The 24,456-nt window shown below is 42.4% G+C and overlaps 1 protein-coding gene and 1 long non-coding RNA gene across 4 annotated transcripts in view; one reads left to right on the top strand and one right to left on the bottom strand.

The window, feature by feature from the left end:
* Nucleotides 1-8,497, bottom strand: part of LOC127054796 (uncharacterized) — a 37,538-nt gene extending 29,041 nt beyond the window's left edge. The window contains exon 1 of the long non-coding RNA XR_007775341.1: nt 8,278-8,497. This is a non-coding gene — a long non-coding RNA (uncharacterized LOC127054796). The remainder of the gene's footprint in view (nt 1-8,277) is intronic.
* Nucleotides 1-24,456, top strand: part of DPYD (dihydropyrimidine dehydrogenase) — a 616,437-nt gene that overhangs the window by 541,066 nt on the left and 50,915 nt on the right. For 2 of the 3 annotated variants that reach the window (XR_007775327.1, XM_050960937.1), the window contains exon 20: nt 13,587-13,766. The exons of the other annotated variant lie outside the window; for it this stretch is intronic. Coding sequence is in view for 1 of the 2 variants with exons in the window: in XM_050960937.1 (XP_050816894.1) it covers nt 13,587-13,766 (180 nt within the window). In the remaining variant the exon portion in view is untranslated. The remainder of the gene's footprint in view (nt 1-13,586; nt 13,767-24,456) is intronic. 3 annotated transcript variants of the gene reach the window in all.

Genomic DNA, 24,456 nt, shown 5'->3' on the forward strand with positions numbered 1-24,456 from the left:
TTAAAACTGATTCAGATAAATGGGTGCAAAACCCTGTGTAGACACTTATTTCGGTTTAAGAGTGGCTTATTTCAGCCTAGCTGAAGTCAGTGAGGAATAGATTTAAGATAAATGGATGCAATCTGCTCTTAAACCAAAATGATATTGACCATAGATACTTCCCCTGTCTAAGAGAAGAAGAAGTAGAAGAGGATGGAAAAAACATAAAACCTTCAGCAGAGGATGGGTCCAAAAATATCTGATCAGAACAACAGTGACGCTCATATTTGATGTCTAGATGGAATGAGATATAACCAAAACTGCAACTCCACCCCACATCCAGCCCTGCTTCCCCCACACCCAAGGTCCCCAGAAGGGAATTGGCAGCCCAGTCCAGAATGGGCAGGAACACACAGACCAGGCACCTGTGCTCCAATGGCAGTGGCATAGGCTTCCCCTGCGTCGCAACTCCCTGTAAGGTGGGCTGTCAGGAGCTCATCTCAGCATGGTCAGCCCTTGGATGCTGGCACCTGCAGCAGGGACCAGCCTCTCTGCAGTCAGATCTATGTGCCTCTGCTCCCCACAACATGGAGAACAGCCCAGCTGAAAATGGTACCCCTGCGTGGCAAGCCCATGCACCAGGTCCAATGGCATTCATTGAAATTTGACCCAGTCATCTCTTCATCATGGATGCCCTTTCAGCGTTTAGAAGTGCATTTGATCTAGCCTCCCTTTTGGGAGGAGGAGCACAACATTTTCATATGTATAATTTCAAGATTGCTTGTACAATAAAGGAAGTTTATAATAGATGCAGATCAATTTAACTGTTTGTAACAATTTAACTATTTGTAACTTTAGCACTCATGTGGCCAAGATGGAGTTTCGTTTTCAGGCAGCTCTGGCCAAGAAAAGGGTGCGCAGGAATGCAGCAGGGAAAAAGCTCCAAGCCCCCTGGAGTGATCTTACATGCACACCAGGACAGTACAATGAATACAGCGAAGGGAAATGTTTATTTACAGAAGATGAATGGAGAAAAAACAACAAGGGGGCAGAGAAGGGGAATGGTAAAACAGGATCACACTCAACATGAGGCCCCTAGGCCCAGTGGTACCACCGTATGAAAGGGCAGACTCTGAGCTGTGCGTCTACACTCAGGCTATGTCTACACTGCAGCTGGGATCAACGCTCTGAGATCGATCCACTGGCGGTTGATTTAGTGTGTCTAGTGAAGACCCACCAAATCGACAGCAGATCACTCTCCCTGTACTCTAATCCTGACAAGAAGAGTTTTCCCCATCGCCCTCTGCGGTAACTCGACCTAAGAATACATCGACTCCAGCTACGTTATTCACATAGCTGGAGTTGCGTAGCATAGGTCGACTTACTGCGGTAGTGTAGACATAGCTTCAGTATTCAGGAGTCCTGGGCAGAGTTCCAGTCTGGCAGTGAGACTTGGATGCTCCTGGTCATCTTCAGCACCCCAGTAAACTTTCAACAACAAACCCCTCCGGTGCTCAATTATGCCACTCTCTGCAAACCCACAGAGAGCGACAACCTCCTCACTTACCTAGCTACAACCTCCCTCCTTATTCCCAATTCAAGATCACAAGCTCCAGTATGGTTCTCATGGCCCCATACTCCCTGAGCCAGCAGTGATACTGTGTCCAGCTCTGGTTTCTCCTTCTCAGGTGATTCCTCCCTAGCACAATGCTCCTCCTGGCTCCTGTCCTGGGGTGTCCCCGATCAGCCATTCTGTCCTTCCCAGGCTTCCAGCAGGTTCTCGGCTACTTTGCTGGGTGAGGGCCTGCTTGTGTAACGTCGACAGACCCCAGTGGACGGTATTGAACCGTGGACCTCTGGAGCTTAGTGCATGAGCCTCTATAGCATGAGCTAAAAGCCAACTGGCTGTTAGCTAGGGCTATAGAGCAGACTCATTTTATCTCTCTCTCTCTCTCTAGGTGGTCCCAGTGCCACTAGATGGGACCAAACACCTCACCAGGAGGTGTGCGGGTTACATTTGCTGTAGCCCTTTCATCTGGAGCTACAGACACACACACCCTTCCACTCTCCCTCTCTCCAGGCTCCTGGAACAACCAACATTTCCTCCTCCTCAGGAAAAGGTTTCAAAGGGGCCATGATCTGTAAACCCCAAAGGGGTTACACAGTATCTGAAAGTGAAACTAAAACAAACAGATAACTCTTCCAATTTGTGTAGTTTCAGGAATGGTTGGAAAGAGTATTCATTTTTTTATCTTTTCAGTCAGATCTTGGATGCATTTAAATGTTTCCACCACTGATCTCTTAGTACTGTGCTTTGTCATAGCATATCTCAGTCTGCGTATTTCTTTTCAACATACCATGAAATAAACATCAGTAATTATGTTATCCACATGTGCCCAATCCTGCATTTAGTGTATACCCAAAGCTCTGCATCATTGACTACATCATTTTGAGGTTTGGTCTCTTACTGTAGGTTTGTTAGAGAGTGGAGTGTCATTGAAGTACTGTACATACTGTATATACTCGATCATAAGCCAGTTCGTTTATAAGCCGACCCCCCCAAAATGGAAAAGTAAAAATGGAAAAAAATTATAACCCGTTCATAAGCTGACCCTATAATTCAGGGGTCATCAAACTTTGGCTCCCGGGCCATCAGGATAAGCCACTGGTGGGCCGAGATGGTTTGTTTACTTCAAGCATTCGCAGCCATGTAAACAAAGCCGGGCCGTGACAGCAACTGGTGGGGAAATTTTTGGGGCAGGGGGAAAGATGGAAGTCAGGGGAGTAACCCCTGTGACCCCCCCCACATGACCTCACCCCTAGCCCAGGACTCCCACACTCTTCCCATCCCATCCCTTCCCACCTTATCTTGGGAGGGCCCAGGGAGAATGTCTCTGGCCTGGCTAGAGCTGCTCTGGCAGGCTGGGCAATGCAGCCACAGCCTGTTCCAGCGGGCCAGACCGGGCGGCACGGCCACAGCATGGTCCAGCAAGCAGGGCTGGGCAGCACAGCTGCAGCATGCTCTGGCGGGCTGGGCAGCACGGCCACAGCCTGCTCTGGGGTGCAGGGCCGAGTGGCATGGCTGCAGCCTGCCAGCCCTGGAGCTGCAGCTGCTTCAGAGGCTGGGGGGTGAGCAGCGTGGCCAGAAGCAGAGACTCTGGCCCCGCCTCTTCCCTTCTGGCTGTGCTGGCTGTGCTGCCTCTCCTTGCTCCCTCTGTTGTGGGGAGGGGCTGTGTCCCACTTCTACCTCTCTGTACCCTTTCATAAACCGACCCCCTTCTCTGGTGCTTCCCTTTTTTTACTAAAAGAATTCAGCTTATGAACGAGTATATACGGTAACTTGTTTTTCTTTTCAAGCGAGCTTTTTCCTAGAGCTTTGATTTATAAAAATAAGATTTTTCCATCTGTTTTTATGTGTCACTTGCATCACGTGTACTTTACCATGTCACATCGATGGTTTGGTAGATTGTTTGAAAGGCCTTTGAGGAACAGACATGCATTTGCAGAAGTCATTACACTGTAGGAAACTAAAAATGTAGACAATTATAGAAAATTCCAGTGGAAAGAGAAAATGTATTGTTGGAAAAGTATTAAAGCACAAAAATACTAAAGTAAAACTCACTTCAGAGTAGCCTGTATGATTCAATTGTAGATCAATATTATGTAGTTAATGCATTAGCAGTAGAGCATTAATTTGCAATTACCGCAGGCAATTTGATCCTCTGTGTTTCGTCCGTTGACATAAATGACCTTTTGTTGAAAGAGATTCTGCAGTCATTATTTCTAGCGGATGTAACAAAAAGGGATAGAACAAAGAGGTTACATTCTGAGGTAGGCATTTTTCATAGGAAAGGTTCCTGAATGTATACCCTAGTATGGCATATTTTTAGTAAATCTTTACTATTTAGTTGCTAAACTCGAAAAGAACAATAGGTCTTTTCAAACAACTTTTTAGACTGTTATAAAATGTATAGGTCATGGTCATACATGTCTCCATCACCTCCAGGCTGGATTTCTGAAATGCACTCTAGGGGTGTTTCTGTAAGCCACCTGGAATGCTACTGCTTCTGTTGTCTACCTCCTAAGAACTAGATTGTGGCTTTGCCACAAAGCCCTGGCCAAGAGGCACCACATAACTGTTCTGCTCCAGAAACAGACCATAGGCTAGATTGTGACTCAGAAAGTTACAATATAGTCTCTGGCTCATCTGTTGCTCCATGAAGGAGGTAAACTGTGTCAGACCCATACCTTACTTGTTGCTTTCCCTTCTGTGCCAGCTCAGATGCACTCATCAGTACAGTGGTGGGACTGACTCAAGGTTCTACCCGCTCCCCTACCTTGCTTGTCAACTCCTCACCCATCTGTCCCAGAGAGGGGTTTATCCCCTCCCTGAGAGGCTTCTGTCCTCACACTGTGATCCACGATATGGTTAGCCCACATATGGGATAACAATACCCTTGAACTCCCTTCCTGCTATATGCAGAAATGTACAATGAAAAAAGCTGTCTGCTGGTAAGTGAGGCTGGCCAAGTGACCATCTAACTTACCCACATTCTGCACTGCCTGCTTATGTCAAATTCAGGGTGCTGATTCAATGTGTAAAGGCCCCGATGGTCAGGAACTTGATTAGTGAAAAAAGCTGCCTCCTGCCTTATATTCTGTCTTGACACTGAAGACCATCAAGGACACTTCTGCTATTAGTTCCTGAGATAAACTCTCTCAAACAAGGAACAGTTGACTTTCTGGTAAGGGTCTGTTCTTGCACATTTACTTCTGGTAACTGGTAACCAGAGGCTGTTTGGCTCTAGGACTCAGATTGACAGGATTTTTTCCCCAGGAAGTGTATTACTGAGGGATTTAACTGAGAGATTTTTATAACAGCAGGACAGTTCTTTGTGTGTGCACAGCAAAATAGGGGGGTTTCAACTGTTTGCAGTTTTTGGACTTGTATTCACAACAGTAAGTCATAAAACAAATAACCACGCAGAGACGTGAGAATGCAGTAATCTGCACCTCTCTGAGAGACTCTAGAGAGACCAGGGAATGGAAGATTCATGGAGATGCCAGTCCTGGAAAGGAAATGTGCATGTAAAAAAACTTTCTATTCTGCATCATGGCAGCTCCACTGACCCTTTGCTGCTGGGAAGTAGCAAGCAATGAAAAGGAGAATAAGGCACAGAAGCGTGTGTATAATCATGAAGCATAGCACCTGCGCCATACATAGACTTATATTGGGGACCACTCTGAAGAGCACCTTCTAGTTGATTGATAACTCTGTATAGTGTTGATCAGTTTGACTGCATGACCAAGTGGCTGGTCTGCAAATTTTCTCAGTTTTAATAAAATCTTCTTCCCATGAAGAAGTAAATAATCTGGAAGAAGGATCCTTGATGCCTTAATTTTCTTGTAACGTCATAGTCCTCCCTAATACAGCACTTGATCCATGTTGAGAGAGGTTCTTTTATCCATGCAATTAGAATGAAGGAATGGGAATGAAAAGGAAGCAGAGAAAGAGATTGTCTGAAACTCACAGTACATTTAGGAAAGGTTTTAACTTCTCTCAACATCCAGGTTATGCCATTTCTTTTCCTTCCGATGTTTACTATTTTAGCAGCGAAAGGGGAAAGACAAATCTCTTGGGAAGTGTGAAAGTGAGTTTTTATCATAGGCCTCAGAGGGTCAGAACTGTTTTATTCACATGAATGTCATTCTTCAGCGGGAATAGTAGCTAGCTCACAAATTCCTACAGCCAAGCTGATAAAGGGTGAAAGCAATTGTAGCTGAAATAAAATAAAACAATAGTGAAAGGAGAGACTCCCAGGAATGAGAGGTTAATCATTGCCAGAGTAAATTGAGGTCCGAAGATGGGAAAATTGGTTTGCTGGCTGGTTTTGATAGACGTGCAGACGTGCAGCTTTCAAAAATCAGGCCACATGAGGGTGTGCATCAGGAGAAGATGCTCATTAGAGCTGGTTGGAAATGTTTAAATGAAACTTTTTTCCATAGAAGAATGCCAGTTTGTTGAAACCAAAATGTTTCACGGAAACTTATCGATGTCAATGAATATTGCATCAGGTTCGTCCTCTGTGTGTGTGTGAGAAAGAGATTTTCTCTGTAGCCCTGTGGTTAGAGCACTGGCCTGAGATGTAGGTTCTGATTCTTTCGTTGCTTGTTCAGAATGGTCTGTGATGAAAACCTTTTTTATGAGTCAGCCAGAGGAGCTACTTGAACCTGTCTGTCCATGAGTTAATGATGCTGTTCATTACCAGCATGTGTCCTTTTACAGTGCTGACTCTTAGGAAAGTCCATCCAGAGAGAAGTCAAGAAGTGATGGAATTCCTGACTTTCTAGCATTATTTTTTGTTTCATTGCATCAATAATAATAATAATTTCTCCCTATTTGTGAATATGATTTTTGAGGTAGAAAGTGGATTTTAGAAGGGTTACTGCCTCTTTCAGAATAACCTGGATCTGCCTTTCAAGACTAAGTTGCCAGGTTTAGGGAGCTTGATGGAGAGGAGACCTATCTTTGGAGGACTTGAGAAGGCAGGGCAGGAAAATAGTGCTAATGACACTGTAACTGCATGACACAACAACTGATCTGATGCTGCACCAGCTGCTGAAATGCATCTAGGAGGACTGGAAGATTTAATTTCCCTCCACAATATTTTCCTACTCCTTGGCACAAGATAGAGCTTTGTGCCTTTGATATTCCACAAGTACATGATGAAGTTAAATACAGATGTAGAATCTAAACATGTGCCTGACCTGTTTACGTACCGCTTTTTAGCATGTCTGCCTACAAGTATCTCCTTCACATTGCATAGCTCCTACAATACAATGGTACAGTTCATTATGGGTGACTGATCATGAGATTGTTGCTCATAGCTGTAATTCTCAAGTCATGTGAAATCATATTAGTTTTCCTAAATAGATGGTCGTGATTGTAAAATCCTGCATGTGCCCATGTACCGTACAGGGGTTCTTTCTGTAGCTCCTAGAACTAACAGAATACTATAGTCTCATATGAAAGTAATGCAGAGCATGCCTTTTTAATCTGCAGATCAGCACAACTCTCACAGAATTTGATCCCTCCAAGCTGCTTACTCAGAATCTAAATGGACAAACATTTATGTACCTTTGTTCAGTTGTAACGTTCAAAAGAAGGATAAAAAACTCTCATCCAACTCAGCCTTGCATCTTGATACTACATTCCCAAGCCTTGTTAAATAGCATCTCATCTGCTACCCTATATCCCTGGAGTCATTTAAAAGCTGATGTGACTAAATCAATTAATTTCATCTATATTTTATCAATACTTAAGAAGATTTTTCTTAGTCATGAACTTGTCCTTTTAGAAGAGAGATTCTCAAACTTTTTTTACAGTGTGAACCACATTGTCTCATATACCACTTCCTCTCATTCTCACAATCATGTAATATCATCCAGGCAACTACAGCAATTGCTTATTTAAAGAAGTAATTTTAAGAAAGTATACAATGTATTTTTAGCTGTTGTAATTTAATTTACAGCTATAAAGGGGGAGCCAGAATTATGTGACCAGACAGCTCTCCATGGACCACTGTCTGCAGACCAGTAGCAGTCTAAAGATGACAGCTGGAGAACCTTTGCCCTAGAACATTATATTTGGATGCTTACATTCTTATTACACTCCTTCCATATTATAAGTAGGTTCTGAAATAGTCTAGGGATGCTGAATGTGCTCTTATTGATTTCCTGATTCTTTGAATACTCTGTGTTCATCTAAATCATTGCTTAGAAACTGCAAAATAGATTTATTATCTTCATGTGCAGTGGTTATGCAGCATTTTTCACTGTGTGGCAGAGAACATTCTTCACAGACTTGAGTAGTCTGCTACTAGCTACAGAAGATACAGTTTTTAAAATCATATGTAAGCATTACCAAGATTTAAATCGCACGTTTACCCATCATGAATGTCCTAGTGTTTTTAGGAATATTAGATTACGCCCATTTGCTGGCAAGGCTCGGGTAGGTTCCTTCATGAAGCACCTTGTATTGCTTTTATGTAGTACAGTCTGTCTTCAGTATAACCTAAGCCAACAGAAACTAAACAAAAAGACAATGATCTCAACTGTACATTGAAAAAAATAGCCTAAAGAGATTAATAAATATTTCTCAGACAAAAAGGTAGATTTATGCATTTAACAGTTCTCAGGAAGAATTTATAATGAAAAAGTTTGCATTAAATGATGACAAATACGTTTAAAATTAGATACATAGTATAATACAAGAGGCTGAGTAACTCTTTTCCTTACCTTCTGGGCATATCAGTGAGGAACATTTCAAAGCAAACTCATCCAAATTAATATAAAAGCAAAACTGCTTATCCCTTGCAGACCCCTTCGAAGGTACCTGAGAGGAATTTTTGTTGTTTATCCCATTGGAAGAGTCAGAATATTAGAATGTGTGAAGTCAAAGGCAGATTTTCTAATAGGATTGCATTTCGAGAGCTATTTTATTTAGAGATCTTGTGCAGTTTAGTAGCAACGTTGAAATAAGTCTCTTCCTTGTGGGGGAAGTAAGATGGCATTCTGCTAAGAATTTTATCACTTGAGGAAAAAAAAAAAAGCTGCCAGAGAGGCCTAAGAATGTAAAAGCATTTGAGATCTCAGAAGGAGTTTAAATCAATGCACTGCCACGGTTACAGTGCAGATGAAAGCTCCTGCTGTCTCAATTGCCAGGAAACTACTTAGAAACTCTCACTTTGATTTCTTTTGGTAGTCCATTACATTACCGCTAACTGCAATAGATAGGGACATCAGTGCTTTGATGTTGTACAGCTACAACAAATGGAAACTAATATGGTAGAACAGTCAACCTTTGTGATTTGCATGTGTATATACAAATATATACCCATCAATCTCCTTATCTGACTGGGTATCTTCACTACCAGTCTGCCTACCTAGTGTACCTCTTTTCATTACAATTACTATTATTTTGTGCCTATTGTCCAACAGAGAGCAAAACATATATTTTTGATGGAAGGAAAAATAAAATTGGCTCCCTGCTACTTCTAAGCTATGAATGATGTGCATTCAGTAATGATAGAGAGCCACAACAGTGATTTGAGACAGGTTAGAATAGGAGTGCTGCTGCTAACCAGGACTGATGGTGATGGAGAATTAGAAACATTGCCTTGATGATACTCAGCACTGAGGCATTTTTGTTATCACTGTCTAATTATTGCATGAATATTTACACCTCTTGAAAATTAAGAGTGTAATAAAACATATAGGGCCAGATTATCTGGCTTTCTCCAGTTCTTTGCTCCACGAGTGCTGTAAAGGGACAGTAAACTTTCTGTATCTCCTTAGCTGGGAATTGTGTGGGGAGATACAGGGCAGGGATGGAACTGAAGGACTGTGGGGCTAATGTTCACTGCTGCCACTGTGGCACCATCTCTTCCACAACCACCCTGGATTCTGCAGGAGCTTCTCCATGGACTCCAGAGTCCATCCTGGTGGGGAAGGTGAAGACTGAAGCTCGAGGGTGAGGAGAGAGGGAAATAGGATTGGGGCTAGAGAGAGGTACACATCTTCTCCCATCCAACCCCACAGAAATTATATGAAAAAGATAATACACCTCCTACCTGAAATATATTTTCCAAATAATCCTGTCCTCTCCTGCCACTTCTCCCAAGAAGGTATTCACCATCTGGGGAAGCCTTTAAATGGAACTGCACAGCTTGTGAATTGGTAGGGGCTATTCCAGGGTCCTGGCTCAGTGCAGGGGCACAGAGGCTTTGCATGGATGGCCCTAGCCTCCCGAGATCCTGTGGAATATGCCGAGTTTGGGGCAGCCCTCAAGCTTTCTCTGCAAAGAACAAAACAAAACATGACACGCTGATGTGTGGGTATTTCCCTGGAAAGCAGTTGTTCTCGGCAAAATCCAGTGAACCCAGTGGGAAATCTGCCTCAGTAAAGTCTTCAGGATTTGGCCCTACTGTGTTTGTAATGATAATTATAAAATCCCAGCAGGCCATTTGTAAAGTTTCATGATCACTGATGTAATAAATACACATTATTGAAAATATTACTTTTTTAAAATATGGAATAAAAATGTTTCAAATAGAAGCAAATTATTAAAAACAAACATATAACAAGTAGTAAAAAGAACTCTGCTGACACATTCACTCTAGCTCGCTGCAGAGCTTTTTCCAGATCCCATTGACAAAGTTGTGTAGATGTATCCATGGTTATTTATCAATATATTAGGGCGGTACTTTCTTTTACTGTACATAAGTAGGGATCCTGCAATGTATGTGTGCATCTCACGCTTGCAGTTTCATAGAGCTTGATCCTGTGATGCATTACAGAGGTGCATTCCCCAGTGAAATCATATAAAGAGAATTTCACTTAATGAGTTACCCTTGCATTATGCAGCTCAGGACCAAGCCCTTAAAATTTATTCTTAGGTTATCTGAGATAAAATTGCTCAATATATTTATTTGTGTGTGTAAAGGATTGGAAGCACCATCCCTCCTTTCCCCAGCCTCCATCCTCCCAGTGGTGTTGTGCCTGTCACTGTCCAACATTAAATAGTATTAAACAAGGTTCGGTATACAGATAATTCAGCCTGCTTAGTACCATGACAAACACACCTTTAAAGATCCTTTTAACCTTTTATTAAAGATACAGAAAAGACAGAGAACCAGTTGAAGTATTTGAAATTTTAAGTAAGGCTTTCATTTTAACAATATACCTTGTTCTCTTTCCTTTTAACTGGAGAGAGTTTGAGAAGGGGAAAAAACCCTTGTTTCACAGTCTTTTAAATGTTATCAACAGTGGTAATAATTATTCTTGTGTGTAAAAGAGAAGAAGTTGATTGAAATGATCTGTAGCTTCTTGCTGCTGCTGCTGTTTTTGTTAAAGTCCGATCCCATTTAATCTCAGTTCGTGTTTGGAATTCAACTCTAGCCAGTAGCAGTGGCAATTTTATCTAGGTCCGTCTATCTCGCACAGGCAGGTCAGGACATCTCTCAGGATTAGGATGACGAAAGTCCAGGATCCCACGAGATAGTGGGGGTGGCAGCCATGATGGTGAAGCTTGCTTCAGTGGCCTCTGGCTGTTCTTTTCCCCAAAAAATCTCTTTAAGTATCCATAAAGGGAATGATGAATGGAATAGCCCCTCCCTTCATTAGTTTGTCCACCAGTGAGGCCTCATTTCCAATACACCGGTTTTGGTTCATTAGTTTCCAGACCATGTCTGTTGTTTGCCAGGCGTGATCGCAATACAGTCCTTGAGTTGTATAGGTAGTCTTTTTGTTTAGACTAATTCAGCTTTTCCCAACATTTTCGTTATAAGTTATTGTGATATCTTATGAACTTTCACATATTTTTACAGCTGAGCTCACAGCTAGATTAAATTTAAATTATCACAACACCCCTTCTGATTTTTAGTTTGCTATCATCTTCTGCACGTTCTTAGGTTATTTCAATTCATAATGTTGCACCATAATATGGAAAAAAAGTAAAAGCCTCTCTATTTATAAGGTTAGAACAAGTATCCTCCAGTGTATCTCATGTGTACACATCCTGTCAAAATATTTCAGAAATTCGACAACAGAATCTGAACTTGTTTTAAGTGACATGACATAGCATGGCTTTTAACTGTATTTTCTTATATTTTAAATATTTTTTTAAAATAGCTAATAAAAGTGTTACCCATATGATAAAAAAAATAGAATCCTTTAGCGAACAAAGAGTTTTAAATAAAGCATCAGTTGGGTTTTCAGTTAAATAACCTGCGGAGGAAATTATTATGATGTTCTCTGTAATTGCCCTGAAAAGAAAATCTCTAAGTCTATGGAAGGCATAACAGACCTAATTAATGTTCACCCTGTTTCTCCAGAGAAACAGATTTTGTGTAATGTAAATGGGCTGCATAGCAAATTTCTTGTGCATATTTTATAGTTATTCCCCTTTTTTCCTGCAAAGCTGTGGTGTACAATATTTTAAAATGTACCTTTCTTCTTCTGAACTGCAGATTGTATTAGTCTGTGAAACCATGTGTAAAATGTTGATATGTTACCTAGGTCTTTTCTTCCCCTAAATGGTGAAATCAAGTATCTAGTGAATCTTATGATTTAGTTTTTGAAGGGGGTGTGTGTTTATATTGTCTTGAAGTAGGTGAGCATTTCATTGTTTTATTCATTACATGCATGTCTTATGCAGGTACACTACTGCTTTTCTGACATCCTCGTATGAATAAAAACTTATATCAGTCACTGAAAACACTGACTTAGCCATCTGGAATGTCCACATGGTTATTTATAGCACCGTAGCACGAGCCTGAGTCTGTAGACCTGGGTTCTGAGACATTTTGTTTTTGGTGATGTAGACATACTTTTCGACCCCAGGATTGTAAATCTTTTCATTTGTATTGTCAGCCTCACAATGTTTGGGGTTTGGGTTTTTTTTTGGCTTGTTAGTTTTTGAAGCCCAAGTTCCTGAAATCCGGTAATTATGTGAGGATCTCAGTTTTTTGTGGTTTTTTTTTTAAGTACATTTCTAGCTCTCAGGGTCACAGAAAAGGCTTTTAACAGTGGATCCTAAAGGCTAAAAAATGAGAAGATAAATAAATGAGAAGATAAATAAAAAGGAATCCCATTTTTTTAAAAAGAATTCATAGTTTTGGGGTGGGATCCTGACTCAATGCTTTGGCCGCTTGTGCTTGGCAATACTAGGGACCAACACTTCGGGCAGGAATTGTGTGTGTGTGTGTGTGTGTGTGTGTACTTAATTTGGTTCATGGAGCCTGTTGGTGGTTTCTCCAGTTCATTTTAGTGCTCTGGTTGAGATTTCTGAAATTGGTATCAGATAATGCTTACTGCCATATTTGATGTCTTTGGGAGATTTTTCATAGCTGAATTTGGGAGTTTAGCTGCCCAGGCTATATCCACTAGGCTCTTCGATGGTTGGTGCCCATCGGACAGTCCAGTCACTGATGAGTGAGCTATGGCTTGGTCCCTGGGAGACAGTCATGGGTTTTTTGGCCAAGTGTTATTTCATTTCCAGCGTCACTGTGGTTGGTTAAAGTTTTAAGTTGGCCTGATAGCCACAAGTTGGGGTTAGCAGAGAGAGAAAAAATTTCAGGTGTTGGTTGTAAGGGCATCCTTCTATTGTTTCTGCCTGTATCTGTAAGGTCTTCAGAACAAGGACCATCTCTTTGTTATGTGTTTGTACAGTGCCAAGCACAATGGACCCCAGACCTCTCGGTGCTACCACAGTGCAAATTATAATACTAATACAGAGAGAGGGACCTAAGTCTTCCTGCACTCTAAAGTGTTCTTTTCCTGGATGGCATGTGCTGTTTGGGGAGGCCTTCTCCCACTTGCTTGGGTGGGCCCTAGCTGTATCTGGGATGAGAATTCATGTTCCAGCTCTATACTAGTGGTGACTCAAGGATAAGGAATTTATCAGCTTAAATTCCTGAGTCCTATTTATTCTGATGTTCATAATACAGTTGCATTTAAGGCCCTGAACATCAGTAAGTTCAAACAACACAAGTAATCTCACATACCATTGGACATTTGTTGTTGATTGCTGGGTGTATGTTCTGTAGGTGTGCAGTGCAGTACAGAATCAAGATTTCACTGTGATTGAGGACTACTGCACAGGACTGAGAGCCCTACTTTATCTGAAAAGCATTGAGGAGCTTCAAGACTGGGATGGACAGAGTCCTGCAACCATGTGCCATCAGAAAGGAAAGCCAGTACCCAAAATTGCTGATCTGATTGGAAAGGTATGCTGTTACACTGAGATTCCTGGCTAATGATATCAGCTTTTGGCTTCAAGCATAGTTTCATATGATGGGTTATGCTTTTTATCGCAGTGGCCATATTTTGTCACCATTGCTATCAAAATTAGTTGGTATGAGGTCTTTTGTCCCTTTCTGAATAGTCACCAGGCAATTTGTGATGTCATATTACAACTGTTACCATTGACATGATATCACGACTTCATTGACAGTAGCACGGCTTATTTTTTAAATACAGAATGTAAAGACCAAAAGTATTAGAAATTCTTCATTGTACTTTTTAATTCAGGTTTGCATGGCTGATTTTGGGTCAGAATCCATAGTATGTTTCAACCCTTTTGCAACACTCTGGTCACACAAAGGACGTCAAACACAAATAGATCAGCCATCTGAGAAATCTCCCAGCATGAGAGAGCTTACTTGGCACAGAGCCAGTTTACCTGTTGTGTTCCATCAGCCCCATTACTATAGCATCTGAGCACTTCACAATCTCTAATGGATTTATTCTTAGAACATCTGAGGTGGGAAAGTGCTATTATCCCCATTTTACAGGGCAGAATCTGAGGCAAAGAGAGACTAAGTAATTTGCCCAAGGGTCTACCACAAGAAGTCTGTGGTAGAGCAGGAACTTGAACTCAGGTCCCTGATCTTCTAGGCTAGCATCCTAAGAGCTAGATCATTCTTCTTTGCTCCAGCAGCCCTGCTGGGGACTCTGGCCAGCTGGTGTGGACTGCAGCAGCCCCAAGACTGTTCTTCCTTACACTAGGCATCCTGCAGATCCATGCTTAGAATCAGGAAGATATAACGGGCTCCCTAATGGCACTCTCCTGCCCCCTGCACCAATCAAAATCTCACCACAGCAGTGAGTCTGCGTCTTTGTTTCAAGTTACTAGAGGGGATCACTTTGAAGAGTGGTTTCAGTTATGTCATCATGGCTATTGATTATCCTTCTAAAAGTCTAATATAACCCTGTTGAAAATGTTGTAAAAAGTAAAGAATTACAAAAGAATAGGATTTGCAGTGTCAAATGCTTCCAAATCTCTGCTTATCGTTGCTGTTGACTGAAGTTCTTTTCAGTAAGAGGTTAGTGCTTGTTTTTTTTGTGGTTCTCTGTGGTGGTGTGAAAATTATAATGTTATCTTTCTGTGGAAAAGACAATCCTATTCCTAAAGCTCTGAATACTAGTGTTTAAAAAAATTCTAATCTGTTTCCTTTCAGCTGCTTAAGTTTATGTGGTTATACCCCAGCTCAAAAGGTTATGTCCCAACTTTCTCTTTAACAGATATCGTCAGAGAAATACACACTGCATTTACACTTTGTATAACACAGTGGTGTTAACAATTCTTCCCGTAAAACAACATTCAGTATTCTATCTCAGTATTACCTTTTTATTATACTAAATAGACAGCCATTGTCAGAAGATATTTTTCATGTCCTTCTGAATGAAAAGGGAAAAAATTACAATTTTTAGTCTTTTCAGCTTGTCACTACTTCAATAATTAACTTTAAAAAGGTAGTATGAAAAGATGCTTTAAGGAAGCATTTAATAATTCAAAGGAATCTTAACTTGAAACAGGTCACATGAAAAAGAATAAAAACGAAGTCCTATGTAATTTAGTTTTCTGGCTATGTTAGACATTTAAAAAGAGCAAGAGATACAGATTATAACTGACTTTGTATTTGACTGCCTTTAATACAAAATTATATCATTGGACCATTGCTACCAGATGACAAAATGTAAAGTTTATCCAGGCTGAACCATTGAAGAGATAATAGTATATTATATTTCAGTCCCAAGTTCAGGGTGACTGCATGTCCAGTAACGAACAAATAAGAGGAAATGGAAGAAAAATAATGCAGCCTGGATATAAGGGAAATACCACGATGAATGACTCTACTAGAGGGAATCAAACACACAGCCTAGATATCATTAATATTTATAAAATCATAATTAGCAAGACTATGCCTAAGCAGTGTTGTTAGTGTAACTAATTACGTTATCATAAACTAAGTTTGCAATATTATAGGAATCAGTATTCTTACCTTCATAAATTATCATCAGTATTGGATTCCATGTACTGTACCTACAAATTCAGCTAAGCACTATAGGTTCATATATATTCAAATCCAAATAGCTCCATACTTAGAATGTTAAGTAGCTGTTATAACATGTTCATCTGATTCCTTCTCTAAATCAAATCCAAAACCAAGAAGAAGGTGACAAACCGAGGTACTGTAAAAATTCTTACTAGTACAAAAGCTATGTAAGGATATCATGTTATAAAAATGTGACAGCCAAAATCCTACATTCTGGTTTACAAATATTTTATAAAAGTTTTTCAAATGTTTCTTGGTTTTAATGTGACTTGAAAGATAATTCATTCAGTAGGACCTATAGGAAAGAAAAACAAGAAACAGTGACAATATTTTGCATACTAAAGCTGTGTGGCTAATATATGATACTAGTAATAAAAACTGTCAGATTTATTGAACAGTCAATGTAAAAATGTAAGGAGCAGATACTCCTCCATTTAGTAGTGACAGAATTCCTTTTGCCTTCAGTGGGAACAGGGGATCTGTCCCCTGGACAGAAGTGGAGACCAGTGAGAAACAGCTAGAAATAGGTATAGTTTTCAACAACAAGATCACAAAGGGAGTAGATCTTTTAGAGTTAGGACATGTCTACCTCTGACAGAAGTACATTTATGCTTGTATAAACATCAGCCCTGACCATAGCTAGATCTGTTTGTGGTGGTATCTATTTCAGTAAACATTCTGATTTTGAATGTTGCCATCCACAGTAATTCCCTATTCTATTGGTAATCCATTTCTTCCATCAGGTTCAGGTAAAAGCAGGTGGTCTACTAGCAGATTATTGCTCTAGGATCCTCCAGTGCTAGCTGACATGAGTAAAATGATGGATACAAAGTTCGTTGTAAGAGATTCTCATGACACTGCACTTGAGCTGCTTTGCAATCTCCATGTTGTAATAGAGTCCACAATGGTCACTATATTAGTTAACTGGTCATGGTATTTCCTGTTCTAAACAGGAGTGGTGCCAGGGTTTCTGGCGCCCTAGGCAGAATTCGGGGGGCAGCATTTTGGGCGCTCCATGCGGGGCATGCGGGAGCTTCCGGTTCCGCTCCCATCGCACCGCCGAAGAAGGACCCACAGGTGACAGCGGCAGTCATTGAACTGCTCAATTGCCTGCCGCTGTTTTCTGCAGCACATTGGCAGAAGGTCCTTCTTCGAGGGCGCGACCGGAGCGGAACCAGAAGCTCCCACGCACCCCGTGGGGAGTGCACAAAATGCCACCTCCTGAATCCTGGCGCCCTAGGCGACCGCCTAGGGTCGCCTAATGGAAGTGCCAGCCCTGGTTCTAAATACAGATGAAACCACAAATACTTTGTTAAAGGCTCTTAAGCAAAGCAAGCAGTCATGGGATATGAGGGAAGGCCCTCTAATGGATCAGTAACTGATTAAAAGACAGGAAACAAAGGATAGGACTAAATGGTCAATTTTCAGACTGGAGAGAGGTAAATAGTGGTGTCCCCCTGGGGTCTGTACTGGGACCAGCGCTGTTCAACATATTCATAAATGATCTGGAAAAAGGAGTAAACAGTGAGGTGGCAGAATTTGCAGATAATACAAAACTACTCAAGATAGTTAAGTTTAAAGCAGACTGAAGAGTTACAAAGGGATCTCACAAAACTGGATGACTGGGCAACACAATGGCAGATGAAATTCATTGTTGATAAATGCAAAGTAATGCACATTGGAAAACATAATCCCAACTATACATATAAAATGACGGGTCTAAATTAGCTGTTACCAATCAAGAAAAAGATTTTGGCGTCATTGTGAATAGTTTTCTGAAAACATCCACTCAATGTGCAGTGGCAGTCAAAAAAGCAAACAGAATGTTGGAAGTCATTAGAAAAGAGATAGTAAGTAAGACAGAAAATATCATATTGCCTCTATATAAATCCATGGTACACCCACATCTTGAATGCTGCGTGCAGATCTGGTCACCCCATCTCAAAAAAGATATATTGAAATTGGAAAAGGTTCAGGAAAGGGCAATAAAAATAATTGGGGTATGGAATGTCTTCTACATGAGGAGAGATTAATAAGACGGGAACTTTTCAGCTTGTAAAAGAGATGACTAATGGGGGTGGAATGTATTATGATAGAGATCTACAAAATCATGACTGGTGTGGAGAAAGTAAATAAAGAAGTGTTATTTACTCCTCATAACACAAGAACTAAGAGTCACCAAATGAAATAATAGGCAGCAGGTTTAAAACAAAGAAAAGGAAGCATTTCTTCACACAACGCACAGTCAACCTGTGGAACTTTTTACTAGAAGGCCAAGACTATAACAGGGTTCAAAAAAGAACTAGAAAATTCATGGAGAATAGGTCCATCAATAGCTATTATCCAGGATGGGCAGGGATGCAAAACCATGCGGTGAAATGTCCCTACTCTCTGTTTGCTAGACGCTGTCAATGGGCAACAGGGGATGAATTAGTTGATGATTACCTGTTCTGTTCATTCCCTCTGAAGCACCTGGCATTGGCCACTGTTGTAAGACAGGATACTGGGCTAGATGGAACACTGGTCTAACCCAGTATGGCCTTTCTTATATTTGAAATGTAAATATATTTTAATGGGGCTGTAGAGCCCCCTGAGCAGTGTTAAGACTTGGAACTGGTAAGTCTCCCTAAGCTAGGATTAGAGTTTGGGCTAGTAAGGCTCCACAGTCTAGAGCAGAGCAAACTACGGCCCACGAGCTGGATCCGGCCCCTTAGGGCTTTGGATCCGGATGGCAGGATTGCCCCCCATGGCACTGTGGGCCCTGTGCCACTCTCAGAAATGGCTGGCACCATGTCCCTGCGGCCCCCCAGGTGGGGGGGGGGCAGAGGGCTCCATGCATTGCCCATGCCTCCAGGCACCACCCCTCACCGCTCCCATTGGCTGGGATTGGGGACTCGTGGCCAATGTTAGCTTCAGGGGAGGTAACTGAAGGCATGGCAAGCACAGAGCACAGGGAGCCCTCCACCCCCGCTTCCTCAGGGGCCGCAGCGATTCCTGGAGCGGCATGGGGCCGGGGACAGGGCAGGCATGCATGGAATCTGCCCTGGCCTGGGTGTGTGGTGCTGTCACCCCAGAGCCACTTTAGGTAAGCGACGCAAGGCCAGAGCCCGAACCCCTACCCCATCTTGCCCCCCAACTCCCTGCCCTGAGCCCCCTCATAAACCCCACACCCCTCCTGCATCCCATCCCCCTGCACTGAGTTCCCTGCTGTACCCTGCACCCCTGTGTATCCCATCCCCCTGCCTTGAGTTCCCTGCTGTACCCTGCACCCCTTCTGCACCCCAACCCCCTGCCCTGAGCCCCCTCCTGCAGTCTGCACCCCTGCCCTGAGCCCCCTTCTGCACGCCACACCCCTCCTGCACCCCAACCCCCTTCTGTGAGCCCCCTCATATACCCTGCACCCTTCCTCTGCCCCAATCTCTTGCCCTGAGACCCTTCCTGCACACCTCACCCCCCCACATCCCAGACTCCCTCCCGCACCCCAACCCTCTGCCCTATCCCTGCATACAATTTCCCCAGACAGATGTGGCCCTCGGCCCAGAAAGTTTGCCCACCCTGGTTTAGAGTTAGGAATGGGGCTGGTAAGTCTTCCAAGGTTTAAATTTAGTGTCAAGGTTTGTAGAGGTCCTAGGATTAGGATTCAGGATAGTAAGGCTCCCTGAGCTAGGGTTAGGGAGGACTCAGCAATGCTCCATGGCAAGGGTTGTGTTTTTGTTGTACCTGGTAAGGCTCCCCAAGCTGGGGCTAGTAAGGGCTCCCCAGGCTGGGTTTAGGTTTGAGGCCTGTAGAGGTCCCCTGGCAGGGGTATGGTTGGGGCTGGTGTGGTCACTGGAAGGACTGGATCTATCTTATAGCACCCTCCTTTTACCAGACCAGGTTTTAATCTTGCTGAGCCAGCTTGTTCCCTGAGGTAATTCTATCTGAAGCTCTCTCACAGAAGCCAGGGAAGCAGTTTCCAGCTGGGTTAGTTGTTTTTATTCCAAACCTTCTTAACAAAAAAAAATAATCAAAATCTCACAATTTTTTTCTCTCAAAGTCTGTGCAGGCTGAGTAGTTCCTTCAACAAGTCACTCCATCACACCAGTAAGTTCAGCAGTCTAAAATTTGTCTCTTGCCTCAGTAATCAAAGGATTTCACACAGTCTTCCTTCTGTCCATTTGGTTTCTGGAGCAATTCCTCTCTCAGCAGTAACTCCAGTAGCAGTCTCTTGACATACAGCCCCTGCCCCTCAGCTTTCTGGAGAGTTTTGCATCTCCTGCTGCCCTCTTCTATGAGCATCAGCCAGTTAAATTCCAGCTCTTTTTCCAGGTGAAGAGGGTGGATCTAATCAGTCAGCCAGCTAACTGCTGGCCTCTGACCCTGGAGGAATGGTGTCCCTTATACCTTTACATTCATCATTAAGAAGTCACGATGTAACAGTAGTATCCATAGTGCTGTATACGAGATACTGTAGTTAGTTCCTGTTCTAAATATCAGGAATAACATCACTATTCAGTATCAGAGGGGTAGCCGTGTTAGTCTGGATCTGTAAAAGCAGCAAAGAATCCTGTGGCACCTTATAGACTAACAGACGTTTTGGAGCACGAGCTTTCGTGGGTGAATACCCACTTCTTCAGATGCATGTGGTGGAAATATCCAGGGGCAGGTATATATATGCTAGCAAGCAAGCTAGAGATAACGAGGTCAGTTCAATCAGGGAGGATGAGGCCCTGTTCTAGCAGTTGAGGTGTGAAAACCAAGAGAGGAGAAACTGGTTCTGTAGTTGGCAAGCCATTCACAGTCTTTGTTCAATCCTGAGCTGATGGTGTCAAATCTGCAAATTTGCCAACTACAGAACCAGTTTCTCCTCTCTTGGTTTTCACACCTCAACTGCTAGAACAGGGCCTCATCCTCCCTGATTGAACTGACCTCGTTATCTCTAGCTTGCTTGCTAGCATATATATACCTGCCCCTGGATATTTCCACCACATGCATCTGAAGAAGTGGGTATTCACCCACGAAAGCTCATGCTCCAAAACGTCTGTTAGTCTATAAGGTACCACAGGATTCTTTGCTGCTATCACTATTTAGGATATCACAAAATAGTAATCTTTGGTAAATTTTAACTTTTAATGGTATTTTTCATTCAGTTTTCTATAGGTTTCTGATTCCATTAAATATAGCCCCAATAATTTAAACCCTTCTTCTTTATGGTAGATATACTTTTAACCAGGACCACTGCAGAGGAAGTGACAGCTTGACCTTCTGTCAGACTAGAAGAGGAAGACAAAGCTTATCTTTTACCTCTGTGCTTTTCACAACCACTTTTTCTGATGGGTTGTTTAAGATGCAGATACTTGAGGCCCTGGCACAAACCACTGTTGTTAAGATCACCCAGGAGTCAACTTTCCATTACTACCAATCTATTGTTTAAATGCAAGAGATAAATTGACTTGGGTTTGTCTCATATATAATCTCATCATGCAAATAACAGACACCAAAGTGAGCGGAAGGGGTGGTGGTGATGACATCAGATCTTTCCTACTGACTCCCTCTAGGAAAAAGAATAAACCTTTATAAAAGCATACTTATCTCAGGGCTTGGCTACACTTGCAGATGTCTTTAGGCATTTGTATCAGGTATATGACCTGTTCAGACTGATGAATAAGATGAACAATGTTCTTTCATGAGCCAAAGTTATTACTATGGCTGTAAGACAGATCTATAACATATATGTCGGTATATAATTATATGTCTCTATCATCCAAAATTAACAGAATTTAATTAAAGTACATGTTCCTGTGCTTTTTCCAGAACATGTAGGAATAAGAGTGATTAAGATAAGTGTGTTGTCATAGGGTATCTAGGCAGGGTACCGTATTCCCTATGGACGTAATTTGATCTCATATGTGTAGTCACTGTCTCATCCTGTCTGCTACTCCCAGAAATCTGTCATTAGTTGCATACTGATCTTACTCCAGAGACCTGAAGTAATTATGTCCAAGAAATACATTGGTGTCAGCTGGTGGCATGAAAAGTGTTTATAGCATGTGTCTTTACAGTGGTTTCACTAACATCAACATAATATGTAAAAATCATACTTCACTTAGTGACCTGCATATCTGCTGATTAGTTAAATAGTAAAAATAAGCCTGCATATTAAATTGGCTAGTAGGGGCTTTGTAAAAGATATTAAACACACAAGGAAATGACACTATCTTTGACTCAGCTTTTAGAAACTTTGCAAAAATTGAAGTTTGTTTGAGTAAATATCATCCGAAGGTGAGAGTTCTAGAAGACTCTGTAAAGAAATGAGAACGATAAATAATCTTGTTTAATAAGTATTTGAAAGGCGGAACAGATTGATTTTTATTTTAAAGTTTCATCATCAATTAGGACAGTGCTAAAAAGGAGATTTGAAGAAAGATTATTATAAAAGCATGTCAATAGTAGGTGGTCTCCATCTGCAAGTATATGAGAGATAATAATGTTCCAGGATATTGAAGACTCCATCTGGTGTGTAATCAGAGAAAATTCTTAGCACCCTAAAGTAAAAATATTAAGTGTCTAGTCTGTTCTTTGCATACATGGACCTCCCATTAAAGTTAAAATCTCTGTGCCTTCAAAATACAGCATAGAACCTAAAGGATCTGTCTTCTGATCTGCAGAAGCCTGGTGAATACTAGCCTCATGGCAGGAACAACTAAAAAGCCCTTATATTAAAATACTACAGCATTGTATAGAAAAGATCCAAAACACAAAATGTCCCCTTATTTAAAAAAAGTATATGAAATACAACAATCATCCCAGCCTGCAGTGTTATATGATATAGGCAAAATCTTGGTCCCATTTAAGTCTTAATGGGAGCAAAATTCCCACTGAAGGAAGGAATGGTCAGCCTGATATGGAAGCCTCAGCTCAAACAAACAAAGTCCACTGATAAATTTCTGAACTCCCCATGGAGAAAAGAACCCATGCACATTAGCTCCTTGTTTTCTGTACTTCACAAGGAACATGCAGCCCAGTGAAGGCAGGACTAACATTCCTAGCCAGGAATGAGAAGACAAGCTGGCTCATGACCTGGCTGATCAAAGGCAAAACTAAACAAGATGACAGAACAAGGAGTAATGGTCTCAAGTTGCAGTGGGGGAGGTTTTGGTTGGATATTAGGAAAAAACCTTTTCACTAGGAGGGTGGTGAAGCACTGGAATGGGTTACCTAGGAAGGTGGTGGAATCTCCTTCTTTAGAGGTTTTTAAGGTGAGGCTTGACAAAGTCCTGGCTGGGATGATTTAGTTGGGGATTGGTCCCGCTTTGAGTGGGGTTTGGACTAAATGACTCCTGAGGTCCCCCAGAGGTGAAAGTAAGCCAGTACAGTCTGGTACGCCATGCCAGACCAGACCGGCTTCCCCAGGCTGGCAATTTAATGTGCCCGGGGCTTCCCGCAGCAGCTGGAGCCTTGGGCCCTTTAAAGTGCTCCTGAGCCCTACTGCCAGAGTCCCATGGTAGCAACAGCAGGGCTCCAGCGCTGATTTAAAGGGTCTGGGGCTCCTGCCACTGCAGGGAGCCCCAACCCTTTAAAGTGCTGCCTGAGCCCTGCCACCGCTACCCTGGGGCTCCGGCAGCGTGGCTCCGGCAGCACTTTAAAGGGCCCAGGGTTCCCCCCAGCGTCTGGAGCCCCTGACCCTTTAAATCCCCATAAGAGCTCTGCCGTTGCTAACTCGGGGCTCCGGCAGCCTGGCTCAGGCGGTGATTTAAAGGGACAGGGACACCCCGCCGCTGGGTAGCGGTACCAGGGGTAGTGGCGACAGGGCTCCGGCAGCGATTTAAAAGGCCTGGAGCTCCGCTGCGGTAGCAGCGGCCAGAGCCCTGGGCCCTTTAAATCACCCCTGAGCTCCGGGGCTCCCAGCCACCTCTACAGCTAGTAGCTCCAGGGGTGATTTAAAGGCCCTGGGACTCCTAGCTGCAGCCAGAGCCCCGGAGCCTTTAAATCTTGATTTAAAGACCCCCCCTCTTCGAGTTGAGGCCACGCCTCTTCCGGTTGAGGCTGTGTCCCTGTCCTTTAACTTACTTTCACCCCTGAGGTCCCCTCCAGCCCTGATATTCTGTGATTCTATGATTCTATGTATTTGTGAGTGCTGGTGGAGAAATGTCTCCCTGTACCCTATCACTGCTTCTGGGAAGTGAGAAAAGAAAGATCGAAGTTCGAGCTGCATAACTCCTTTTTTTATATTACCAAGCTTTTACCTCTGAAATAGGCTCTGTCACCTCACTAGATCTGCACAAATGTAGGCTCATCACTAATTAAGGAAAAACTGACTCTTGTGTTAAGGTATTATGGCAACTTCCCATTGTAATTTCTAATGGTTATTTTCAAATATGGTTATTGGGCTAGAGAGAGCCAAAGAGGTGCTACAAAAATATTTAATGGGATATTCATGATTAATAGTGAAAGGGACTGTTTCCCCCTACTACTCCTCTTCACACTCCTTCCTTGAAATAGGGAGAAACTTCCACAGTCATGTAGCTTAATCTGATGGAACTGCTGTGGGGCACTACCCATGGCAATCAGGACCTAAAGCTGCTGATGGACACCTTTC

Source organism: Gopherus flavomarginatus, chromosome 7 (genome assembly GCF_025201925.1).
Source record: "Gopherus flavomarginatus isolate rGopFla2 chromosome 7, rGopFla2.mat.asm, whole genome shotgun sequence".
Taxonomy (NCBI): domain Eukaryota; kingdom Metazoa; phylum Chordata; order Testudines; family Testudinidae; genus Gopherus; species Gopherus flavomarginatus.